This window comes from Eucyclogobius newberryi, unplaced genomic scaffold (genome assembly GCF_026437365.1).
Source record: "Eucyclogobius newberryi isolate DKJ021-1_F unplaced genomic scaffold, fEucNew1.0.hap1 SCAF_20, whole genome shotgun sequence".
NCBI classification, from domain to species: Eukaryota; Metazoa; Chordata; class Actinopteri; order Gobiiformes; family Gobiidae; genus Eucyclogobius; species Eucyclogobius newberryi.
In genome coordinates this window covers 4277443-4290903 of record NW_027315835.1, presented here as the reverse complement: position 1 = coordinate 4290903, position 13461 = coordinate 4277443, and the positions used below count along the sequence as shown (strand labels likewise).

Genomic DNA, 13461 nt, shown 5'->3' with positions numbered 1-13461 from the left:
TAGACTTTGGTCTGAAATCCAGTTAATTGGATATATTAGAGGTGACGTTGATATTGAAAATGAATGTCTTTTGTTGTTTTTTTTGCATAATCTTGATAACAATATTCAGATTATATTTTCAGAGTGTGTGAAAATGTGTCTGTGTGATACTTGATAAGATGATAAGACATTTACAAACACTCAAATGGACTATAAAATGAATCACAAAATTGCAGAAATATCACTTTATACTCACTGTACTTTTGTTGCACTGGGGTTTAAAATGTGTTAGTTATTGTTACTAATTTTGCAAAAACAGCAGTTGCGATTTTATGCAATTTTAAATTTTTATCTCCTTCTTGAATACTGTATGTCTTTGGACCTGGTTTGGTCCTGGATTTGCCAACAAAAAAAAAGGTTTTGCAAAAGTTCATTTTATAATAATTTTGTATCCGATTTAAATCGGATAAAACAAGATGAATAACTTTTAAAATTGTCTTAAAGCAAACGCACTGTGCAGCTATAGCAAAAAAAATGAGAATAAAAATATGTACAGTAAGTGGCTATGACCGTGGTTATGCAACAATGCAGCAAACAGACAGAACAAATATCCTAAGAAATCGCCGTTAAGAGACTTAAGTGTGTTTATATAGTTAGACATGCAAAAGGGGGCTATGATTATGGACAGTGAGGCAAACTAAAAATACTTTCTGATGTGATTTCCAGTACAACGGCGTCAGCGTGAGAAACAAAACGAAAGAGGAGCTTTACCTGGAGATGCTGAAACCCACAGAGAGCGTCTCGTTGAAGGTTCAGAACTGCGTGGACGAGCTGCCTGTGGTCAGAGACACGCCCGGAGACGGCTTCTTCATCAGGTACAAACACTGCTTTGAACTCTGTGTTTGTGTCACGTTTTATTCAGTGGGAAAATCTAGCAAATTTTCTCTAATAAATGTGTCTTTTGGAGATAATATTATTGTGATTGAGATCGATATTCTTCTCAATTTTGATCAGAATTCAGACTGTTTGTTTGATATTAAAATACATTTTATTTCTATTTAGTCAGATAAAAAACAATGAAAAAGGAAATTGAGTTCAATCAATGTGATCAAATAAATTTTGACCTTTTTTTTAATCCATATTTTATTGCTACTTTTGTAAACTCTAATATTAACAATTACTGTTTATAGTTATAGTTGATTCCCATTTAGACATGTATAACATGTTTTCTCTATTTAATTTGTATATTAAAAAACTTAAATCAACCATTTAATTGAAGGACTGGATATACATTTTTTTAATTTAAAAAAAATATATTTTATTTTTACAAATTTATTCAGGTATCAACTGGTAAAGTTATGGCTGAATTATATTATATTTTGTAGCACTAAAGTATTTTATTTTTTAAACAATGCTATACATATTTTAAATATCATTGATCCATCCCATTTTTTGTTAAAAATGTACAGTATACATACATTAATTAACTAATACAAAAAAACCATACGCATGCTGTACATTTATTTGATTTTTATTTGATTTTAACCAATCGTGTGTCTCATTCTTGCTTTTCTTTCTGCAGAGCACTTTACGAGCGCGTGGCGGAGGTGGAGCAGGAGCTGAGTTTTAAGAAAGACAACATTCTTTACGTAGAGGACACTCTGCCCAATGGGAACCAGGGGTACTGGTCGGCATGGCAACTGGACGAGAAGGCCCAGCGACTGCAGCGAGGACAGGTCCCCAGCCAGTACATGTGAGCCACGTTAAAGGACAAATATTATGCGTTATTTCTATTGTTATTAGCCTTTAAACATGTTTGCGAGTACCTTAGTCTGGAATCTCATGTTTTAGAACCCCCAAAAAATTGTTTATAATAAACAGAATTGGGATAATATGTGTCCTTTAAGAAATGTAAGCTAACTCACTTTTAATGTAATAAAGTAATGTAACAAAAATATTTTAAAAGCAGTTCTTGGGTACAAAATGAGGCTACTGTGTGCTGTCTGCAGATATTTATAAAGTGTATTTGTCGGTCTGGTGCACTGTTAGCATGCTAGGTGTGATGCCAAAACGCCAAATCCCCCATTTCAAACCCTTTTTCCTCAGTATGGACCAGGAGCTGTACCGCAGACACGCCCCCGACAGCAAAGACGAGAACAGCAAAAGTCTGTCGGCTGCGGCTCGGCGCTCGTTTTTCCGACGGCGACAGAAACACAAACGCAGCGCCTCCAAAGACGGGAAGGACGGCATGGGCCTGGACTCCATCAGCACCGAGTCCTTCCCCATCACTGAGGGTGAGACGCTGAGCTGTGGGAGGGTCCACTCGTGTTTGGGGGTCACCGTTCTATCCCAGGTGTTTTACTCATTGACCCAAGTACAATAAAGAGGCACTATGCAGGTTGTTCTGGTGGGGGTCATTGCTTTGCCTGGAATGTTCCGCTGTATTGATGGTCGGCAATACATCATAGAAAGGGGGTGTGGCCAGACATAATTGTTCAAACATTAAAAACTGCAGTAAATGAAGCTAAATGTAATGTACTTTTCAGACTTAAAGCCGCTACTTTTGTCCCACGCTTTGAACCCTGCGGTCATTACAACGGTGCGTCTAATTTATAGATTTTTACTGGCTAACGGCCACCGGGGGGCACTCTAGCAGGAAGCGCCAGCGTTTGACACACTGTAGAAGAGGACGACAGTGGACAGTTGTCACTTTATTCTAAGCTTCAAAACGCGGCATGTTTTAATACAATCAGACTCGTATTCACGGAGAAATTAGTCTAATGAGGAAGTGAGTCTAGACGCTGTTGGACAGAAAGACACACGTGGAGCGCGGACGTGCGATATACCAACAATTTGCAGTTTAGACCCTGCCTTTTTTTTTTTTTTTTTTATTAAACAAGAACTACAAACAAACCGAAACACTGATAGAGGACAAAAACATCCATTCATCAACTCCTCATTGTCCCAGTTGGTTAGGGTTAGGGTTTCTCCGTTTCTCTGTAAAAGACTTCTTCTTGCTGCCAGAAGAACTTTCCAAAGAGTTGATTTCAAAGCCCTAGTTGGCATTTACTGAAGTTGGAATAAAAGTTGCCACATAAAATTACAAAAACATGCTGTTATTTTATATAATCTACATTGTTGAGCTTTGTCATTGATAATATTTGAAAACGTAAAAAAAGAAAAAAAAATGAATTTGTATGTTGTCAAAACCTGAATCAACAACAAAAGGTGATGTTTTGGCTATTTCTAACATTTATCATTCGTTCAGTCCTTGTTCTCCATCTTCCCTCGTCTATCATTCATGTAATTCCTTTGTTTCCCCTGCAGATGGCGTGTGCCTCGTGTACCAGCGCGTCCTGAAGGTGGAGCCGTCGAGTCTGCGTCCCGTGCTGATCCTGGGGCCTCTGGCGGACCCGTGTAAAGAGCTGCTGGTCAAAGAGTCGGCCGCCAAGTTCTGCCGCTGCCCGCCCGGTCAGACTTCACACACTCGTGAATGATTAACGCCGCCGCGCCGCCGTTTGGTTTGTTATCGAGCTAGTTTTACAGCGATCGCCTCTCCACGGCCTTTAATTACAGAAGAGAGACGAGACTTAATCACCCGCGGGAGTTTAGAGCGGGCGGTATCGAAAATCAAGACTGAAAAAAGAAGGAACAAGATTGATATAAATGTGACCTTTCCTGTTCAGTTTTAACATTATATTGAGCTTTAGCAGAAGTAGAATGTTAATAAAGAAAGTGATGACCTAAAAAGAGCGTTTTGTAATTATCTTTAGAATATCAACAATCGAGTACCGTATTTTCCGGAGTATAAGACGCACTGGAGTATAAGTCGCACCAGCCAAAAAATGCATAATAGAGAAGAAAAAAAGAAAATATAAGTTGCACTGGTGTATGAAATGTGGTAAAATAACAATATCACATATAAGTCGCTCCGCAGTATAAGTATAAATCGTACCCCGGCCAAAACTATGAAAAAAGATGCGACTTATAGACCGGAAAATACAGTATACCAGTATTCTTATGATAGTTTGACATTTTAATATTGTGACTAGTGATTGATAATTGTGATTGTTCAGGTCGTAATACAATTGTGAGAACCAAAAAATAATAATTGTGACAATTTTAGAAGTATTTTTAGAGCTAGATGTAATGGTTTTTATCTGGCTGTTTTGTTTTTCAGAAAGTTAGGAACAGTCACGTCACTCCGCGAGAATTAAAGAAAATTAAATATTTCACAGTTTCGTCACAATCTTGATAATCGCGAATAATCATTTAATCGTGATGTTTTTTCTCACAATAATATAACATTGTAAATAATAATAATAATAATAACTTTTATTTATATAGCGCTTTTCAGTGACCCAAAGACGCTGAACATAATAAAAAAGGGGGGGGTAACACTTCATTGACTATATTTTCATTGATAATCACGTTTTTGATGAACCTGGGTCGAATAACTCAGTAAAATACACGTTAAGAAACATTTAAACCATTTTGCAATCTGAAAGTATCCTTGACGTCCCGGGTTTTGCTTCATGGTTATTTTGGAGGTTCTTTGCGTGAAACATTAACTTACAAACTACACAAACGATACAAACTACTTCTTTATTTTGCCTATCTACACTTTTGATCTAGCGAGGAGAATTATTATTTTTTTTTTTAGTGCAATACGGTTAAAGAAAAATTGCCGCACGATGAATAATATGCCTTAAAAATAACTAAACTCTCATATATATTGAACGACAAGTTAATAACGTCATTGTTTTCCCGTCGTTCAGAGGTGATGAAGGCGTCGCAGCAGGCCATCGAGCGCGGCGTTCAGGACTGCGTGTTCGTCGACTACAAACGGCGGAGCGGGCACTTCGACGTGACCACCGTAGCCACCATCAAAGAGGTCACGGAGAAGGTGAGCGGGTCGGCGATGCGGACGTCTCGCGCTCGTCTTTCATGTCTAAACTCGACCCTTTTTGCGTTTTCCCAAGGACTGCCACTGCCTGCTGGACATCGCGCCGCACGCCATCGAGCGCCTGCACACCGTCCGCATCTACCCCATCGTCATCTTCGTCCGCTACAAAAACGCCAAGCAGATCAAGTGAGTTCCATCCGTTGCAGGGTTTTTATTTGCCGCGGTCGATTCCGTGTCAAAGTGTCGGGTCGTCGTTGTAAATAAAGAAATAACTGCAAAAATACACTGTTAAACCATGCAGTGTCCTGGATTGCCACCGGATGATAATGATAATTAATGAAACACGAGTGAATGAAGCAAAATACAACTCTACATGTTGTCCTTTAACAGACACAGCTCTACATGTCCTTTAACAGACACAGCTCTACATGTTGTCCTTCAACAGACACAGCTCTACATGTTGTCCTTTAACGGACACAGCTCTACATGTTGTCCTTTTACAGACACAGCTCTACATGTTGTCCTTTTACAGACACAGCTCTACATGTTGTCCTTTAACAGACACAGCTCTACATGTTGTCCTTTAACAGACACCGCTCTACATGTTGTCCTTTAACAGACACCACAGCTCTAAACGTTGTCCTTTAACGGACACAGCTCTACATGTTGTCCTTTAACAGACACCACAGCTCTACATGTTGTCCTTTAACAGACACCACAGCTCTACATGTTGTCCTTTAACAGACACCACAGCTCTACATGTTGTCCTTTAACAGACACAGCTCTACATGTTGTCCTTTAACAGACACAGCTCTACATGTTGTCCTTTAACAGACACAGCTCTACATGTTGTCCTTTAACGGACACAGCTCTACATGTTGTCCTTTAACGGACACAGCTCTACACGTTGTCCTTTACAGATACAGCTCTACACGTTGTCCTTAACAGACACAGCTCTACATGTTGTCCTTTAACAGACACAGCTCTACATGTTGTCCTTTAACGGACACAGCTCTACATGTTGTCCTTTAACAGACACAGCTCTACATGTTGTCCTTTAACAGACACAGCTCTACATGTTGTCCTTTAACAGACACAGCTCTACATGTTGTCCTTTAACGGACACAGCTCTACATGTTGTCCTTTAACGGACACAGCTCTACATGTTGTCCTTTAACGGACACAGCTCTACATGTCCTTTAACGGACACAGCTCTACATGTTGTCCTTTAACAGACACAGCTCTATATGTTGTCCTTTAACAGACACAGCTCTACATGTTGTCCTTTAACAGACACAGCTCTACATGTTGTCCTTTAACAGACACCACAGCTCTACACGTTGTCCTTTAACGGACACAGCTCTACACGTTGTCCTTTAACAGACACCACAGCTCTACATGTTGTCCTTTAACAGACACTACAGCTCTACATGTTGTCCTTTAACAGACACTACAGCTCTACATGTTGTCCTTTAACAGACACAGCTCTACATGTTGTCCTTTAACGGACACAGCTCTACATGTTGTCCTTTAACGGACACAGCTCTACACGTTGTCCTTTAACGGACACAGCTCTACACGTTGTCCTTTAACGGACACAGCTCTACACGTTGTCCTTTAACAGACACAGCTCTACACGTTGTCCTTTAACGGACACAGCTCTACATGTTGTCCTTTAACAGACACAGCTCTACATGTTGTCCTTTAACAGACACCACAGCTCTACACGTTGTCCTTTAACAGACACCACAGCTCTACATGTTGTCCTTTAACAGACACAGCTCTACACGTTGTCCTTTAACAGACACCACAGCTCTACATGTTGTCCTTTAACAGACACTACAGCTCTACACGTTGTCCTTTAACAGACACCACAGCTCTACATGTTGTCCTTTAACAGACACAGCTCTACATGTTGTCCTTTAACGGACACAGCTCTACATGTTGTCCTTTAACAGACACAGCTCTACATGTTGTCCTTTAACAGACACAGCTCTACATGTTGTCCTTTAACAGACACAGCTCTACATGTTGTCCTTTAACAGACACAGCTCTACATGTTGTCCTTTAACAGACACCACAGCTCTACATGTTGTCCTTTAACGGACACAGCTCTACACGTTGTCCTTTAACGGACACAGCTCTACACGTTGTCCTTTAACAGACACCACAGCTCTACATGTTGTCCTTTAACAGACACTACAGCTCTACATGTTGTCCTTTAACAGACACAGCTCTACATGTTGTCCTTTAACGGACACAGCTCTACATGTTGTCCTTTAACAGACACAGCTCTACATGTTGTCCTTTAACAGACACAGCTCTATATGTTGTCCTTTAACAGACACAGCTCTACATGTTGTCCTTTAACAGACACAGCTCTACATGTTGTCCTTTAACAGACACCACAGCTCTACATGTTGTCCTTTAACAGACACCACAGCTCTACATGTTGTCCTTTAACAGACACCACAGCTCTACATGTTGTCCTTTAACAGACACTACAGCTCTACATGTTGTCCTTTAACAGACACTACAGCTCTACATGTTGTCCTTTAACGGACACAGCTCTACATGTTGTCCTTTAACGGACACAGCTCTACATGTTGTCCTTTAACAGACACAGCTCTACATGTTGTCCTTTAACAGACACAGCTCTACATGTTGTCCTTTAACAGACACAGCTCTACATGTTGTCCTTTAACAGACACAGCTCTACATGTTGTCCTTTAACAGACACAGCTCTACATGTTGTCCTTTAACAGACACCACAGCTCTACATGTTGTCCTTTAACGGACACAGCTCTACACGTTGTCCTTTAACAGACACCACAGCTCTACACGTTGTCCTTTAACAGACACTACAGCTCTACATGTTGTCCTTTAACAGACACAGCTCTACATGTTGTCCTTTAACAGACACAGCTCTACATGTTGTCCTTTAACAGACACAGCTCTACATGTTGTCCTTTAACGGACACAGCTCTACATGTTGTCCTTTAACAGACACAGCTCTACATGTTGTCCTTTAACAGACACAGCTCTACATGTTGTCCTTTAACAGACACAGCTCTACATGTTGTCCTTTAACAGACACAGCTCTACATGTTGTCCTTTAACAGACACAGCTCTACATGTTGTCCTTTAACAGACACCACAGCTCTACATGTTGTCCTTTAACGGACACAGCTCTACACGTTGTCCTTTAACAGACACCACAGCTCTACACGTTGTCCTTTAACAGACACTACAGCTCTACATGTTGTCCTTTAACAGACACAGCTCTACATGTTGTCCTTTAACAGACACAGCTCTACATGTTGTCCTTTAACGGACACAGCTCTACATGTTGTCCTTTAACAGACACAGCTCTACATGTTGTCCTTTAACAGACACAGCTCTACATGTTGTCCTTTAACAGACACAGCTCTACATGTTGTCCTTTAACAGACACAGCTCTACATGTTGTCCTTTAACGGACACAGCTCTACATGTTGTCCTTTAACAGACACCACAGCTCTACATGTTGTCCTTTAACAGACACTACAGCTCTACATGTTGTCCTTTAACAGACACAGCTCTACATGTTGTCCTTTAACAGACACAGCTCTACATGTTGTCCTTTAACGGACACAGCTCTACATGTTGTCCTTTAACAGACACCACAGCTCTACATGTTGTCCTTTAACAGACACTACAGCTCTACATGTTGTCCTTTAACAGACACTACAGCTCTACATGTTGTCCTTTAACAGACACTACAGCTCTACATGTTGTCCTTTAACAGACACAGCTCTACATGTTGTCCTTTAACAGACACAGCTCTACATGTTGTCCTTTAACGGACACAGCTCTACATGTTGTCCTTTAACAGACACAGCTCTACATGTTGTCCTTTAACAGACACAGCTCTACATGTTGTCCTTTAACAGACACAGCTCTACATGTTGTCCTTTAACAGACACAGCTCTACATGTTGTCCTTTAACAGACACCACAGCTCTACATGTTGTCCTTTAACGGACACAGCTCTACACGTTGTCCTTTAACGGACACAGCTCTACACGTTGTCCTTTAACAGACACCACAGCTCTACATGTTGTCCTTTAACAGACACTACAGCTCTACATGTTGTCCTTTAACAGACACAGCTCTACATGTTGTCCTTTAACGGACACAGCTCTACATGTTGTCCTTTAACAGACACAGCTCTACATGTTGTCCTTTAACAGACACAGCTCTATATGTTGTCCTTTAACAGACACAGCTCTACATGTTGTCCTTTAACAGACACAGCTCTACATGTTGTCCTTTAACAGACACCACAGCTCTACATGTTGTCCTTTAACAGACACCACAGCTCTACATGTTGTCCTTTAACAGACACCACAGCTCTACATGTTGTCCTTTAACAGACACTACAGCTCTACATGTTGTCCTTTAACAGACACTACAGCTCTACATGTTGTCCTTTAACAGACACAGCTCTACATGTTGTCCTTTAACGGACACAGCTCTACATGTTGTCCTTTAACAGACACAGCTCTACATGTTGTCCTTTAACAGACACAGCTCTACATGTTGTCCTTTAACAGACACAGCTCTACATGTTGTCCTTTAACAGACACAGCTCTACATGTTGTCCTTTAACAGACACCACAGCTCTACATGTTGTCCTTTAACGGACACAGCTCTACACGTTGTCCTTTAACAGACACCACAGCTCTACACGTTGTCCTTTAACAGACACTACAGCTCTACATGTTGTCCTTTAACAGACACAGCTCTACATGTTGTCCTTTAACAGACACAGCTCTACATGTTGTCCTTTAACAGACACAGCTCTACATGTTGTCCTTTAACGGACACAGCTCTACATGTTGTCCTTTAACAGACACAGCTCTACATGTTGTCCTTTAACAGACACAGCTCTACATGTTGTCCTTTAACAGACACAGCTCTACATGTTGTCCTTTAACAGACACAGCTCTACATGTTGTCCTTTAACGGACACAGCTCTACATGTTGTCCTTTAACAGACACCACAGCTCTACATGTTGTCCTTTAACAGACACTACAGCTCTACATGTTGTCCTTTAACAGACACTACAGCTCTACATGTTGTCCTTTAACGGACACCACAGCTCTACATGTTGTCCTTTAACAGACACCACAGCTCTACACGTTGTCCTTTAACAGACACCACAGCTCTACACGTTGTCCTTTAACAGACACTACAGCTCTACATGTTGTCCTTTAACAGACACAGCTCTACATGTTGTCCTTTAACAGACACAGCTCTACATGTTGTCCTTTAACAGACACAGCTCTACATGTTGTCCTTTAACGGACACAGCTCTACATGTTGTCCTTTAACAGACACAGCTCTACATGTTGTCCTTTAACAGACACAGCTCTACATGTTGTCCTTTAACAGACACAGCTCTACATGTTGTCCTTTAACAGACACAGCTCTACATGTTGTCCTTTAACGGACACAGCTCTACATGTTGTCCTTTAACAGACACCACAGCTCTACATGTTGTCCTTTAACAGACACTACAGCTCTACATGTTGTCCTTTAACAGACACTACAGCTCTACATGTTGTCCTTTAACGGACACAGCTCTACATGTTGTCCTTTAACGGACACAGCTCTACATGTTGTCCTTTAACAGACACAGCTCTACATGTTGTCCTTTAACAGACACAGCTCTACATGTTGTCCTTTAACAGACACAGCTCTACATGTTGTCCTTTAACAGACACAGCTCTACATGTTGTCCTTTAACAGACACAGCTCTACATGTTGTCCTTTAACAGACACCACAGCTCTACATGTTGTCCTTTAACGGACACAGCTCTACACGTTGTCCTTTAACAGACACCACAGCTCTACACGTTGTCCTTTAACAGACACTACAGCTCTACATGTTGTCCTTTAACAGACACAGCTCTACATGTTGTCCTTTAACAGACACAGCTCTACATGTTGTCCTTTAACAGACACAGCTCTACATGTTGTCCTTTAACGGACACAGCTCTACATGTTGTCCTTTAACAGACACAGCTCTACATGTTGTCCTTTAACAGACACAGCTCTACATGTTGTCCTTTAACAGACACAGCTCTACATGTTGTCCTTTAACAGACACAGCTCTACATGTTGTCCTTTAACAGACACAGCTCTACATGTTGTCCTTTAACAGACACCACAGCTCTACATGTTGTCCTTTAACGGACACAGCTCTACACGTTGTCCTTTAACAGACACCACAGCTCTACACGTTGTCCTTTAACAGACACTACAGCTCTACATGTTGTCCTTTAACAGACACAGCTCTACATGTTGTCCTTTAACAGACACAGCTCTACATGTTGTCCTTTAACGGACACAGCTCTACATGTTGTCCTTTAACGGACACAGCTCTACATGTTGTCCTTTAACAGACACAGCTCTACATGTTGTCCTTTAACAGACACAGCTCTACATGTTGTCCTTTAACAGACACAGCTCTACATGTTGTCCTTTAACGGACACAGCTCTACATGTTGTCCTTTAACAGACACCACAGCTCTACATGTTGTCCTTTAACAGACACTACAGCTCTACATGTTGTCCTTTAACAGACACAGCTCTACATGTTGTCCTTTAACAGACACAGCTCTACATGTTGTCCTTTAACGGACACAGCTCTACATGTTGTCCTTTAACAGACACCACAGCTCTACATGTTGTCCTTTAACAGACACTACAGCTCTACATGTTGTCCTTTAACAGACACTACAGCTCTACATGTTGTCCTTTAACAGACACCACAGCTCTACACGTTGTCCTTTAACAGACACCACAGCTCTACACGTTGTCCTTTAACAGACACTACAGCTCTACATGTTGTCCTTTAACAGACACAGCTCTACATGTTGTCCTTTAACAGACACAGCTCTACATGTTGTCCTTTAACAGACACAGCTCTACATGTTGTCCTTTAACAGACACAGCTCTACATGTTGTCCTTTAACAGACACCACAGCTCTACATGTTGTCCTTTAACGGACACAGCTCTACACGTTGTCCTTTAACGGACACAGCTCTACACGTTGTCCTTTAACAGACACCACAGCTCTACATGTTGTCCTTTAACAGACACTACAGCTCTACATGTTGTCCTTTAACAGACACAGCTCTACATGTTGTCCTTTAACGGACACAGCTCTACATGTTGTCCTTTAACAGACACAGCTCTACATGTTGTCCTTTAACAGACACAGCTCTATATGTTGTCCTTTAACAGACACAGCTCTACATGTTGTCCTTTAACAGACACAGCTCTACATGTTGTCCTTTAACAGACACCACAGCTCTACATGTTGTCCTTTAACAGACACCACAGCTCTACATGTTGTCCTTTAACAGACACCACAGCTCTACATGTTGTCCTTTAACAGACACTACAGCTCTACATGTTGTCCTTTAACAGACACTACAGCTCTACATGTTGTCCTTTAACAGACACAGCTCTACATGTTGTCCTTTAACGGACACAGCTCTACATGTTGTCCTTTAACAGACACAGCTCTACATGTTGTCCTTTAACAGACACAGCTCTACATGTTGTCCTTTAACAGACACAGCTCTACATGTTGTCCTTTAACAGACACAGCTCTACATGTTGTCCTTTAACAGACACCACAGCTCTACATGTTGTCCTTTAACGGACACAGCTCTACACGTTGTCCTTTAACAGACACCACAGCTCTACACGTTGTCCTTTAACAGACACTACAGCTCTACATGTTGTCCTTTAACAGACACAGCTCTACATGTTGTCCTTTAACAGACACAGCTCTACATGTTGTCCTTTAACAGACACAGCTCTACATGTTGTCCTTTAACGGACACAGCTCTACATGTTGTCCTTTAACAGACACAGCTCTACATGTTGTCCTTTAACAGACACAGCTCTACATGTTGTCCTTTAACAGACACAGCTCTACATGTTGTCCTTTAACAGACACAGCTCTACATGTTGTCCTTTAACGGACACAGCTCTACATGTTGTCCTTTAACAGACACCACAGCTCTACATGTTGTCCTTTAACAGACACTACAGCTCTACATGTTGTCCTTTAACAGACACTACAGCTCTACATGTTGTCCTTTAACAGACACTACAGCTCTACATGTTGTCCTTTAACGGACACAGCTCTACATGTTGTCCTTTAACGGACACAGCTCTACACGTTGTCCTTTAACGGACACAGCTCTACACGTCCTTTAACAGACACAGCTCTACACGTTGTCCTTTAACGGACACAGCTCTACACGTTGTCCTTTAACAGACACAGCTCTACATGTTGTCCTTTAACAGACACAGCTCTACATGTTGTCCTTTAACCGTGACAAAGAGAGTGTGTTGTCACGGTTACAGTTAAATAAACCAGTCCCTTTTAAATAATGTACAGCTCCTGGGAATCTCTCCAAACTGAAATCAGAGCCCGTCAAACGAACACGGCACAATTAAACCAAAGAGAGGCTAAAGCAGGAAGTATGAAGCGCCAAACTCAGACTAAAGG

At 41.2% G+C, this 13461-nt stretch overlaps 1 protein-coding gene across 2 annotated transcripts in view; it reads left to right on the top strand.

Annotated features, from left to right (window-relative positions):
* LOC140369028 (disks large homolog 5-like) overlaps positions 1 to 13461 on the top strand; it is an 84626-nt gene that overhangs the window by 65183 nt on the left and 5982 nt on the right. For both annotated transcript variants that reach the window (XM_072456233.1, XM_072456234.1), the window contains 6 exons: positions 706 to 854; positions 1562 to 1732; positions 2086 to 2273; positions 3307 to 3450; positions 4758 to 4885; positions 4962 to 5071. In XM_072456233.1, the coding sequence (XP_072312334.1) occupies positions 706 to 854; positions 1562 to 1732; positions 2086 to 2273; positions 3307 to 3450; positions 4758 to 4885; positions 4962 to 5071 (890 nt within the window). The remainder of the gene's footprint in view (positions 1 to 705; positions 855 to 1561; positions 1733 to 2085; positions 2274 to 3306; positions 3451 to 4757; positions 4886 to 4961; positions 5072 to 13461) is intronic.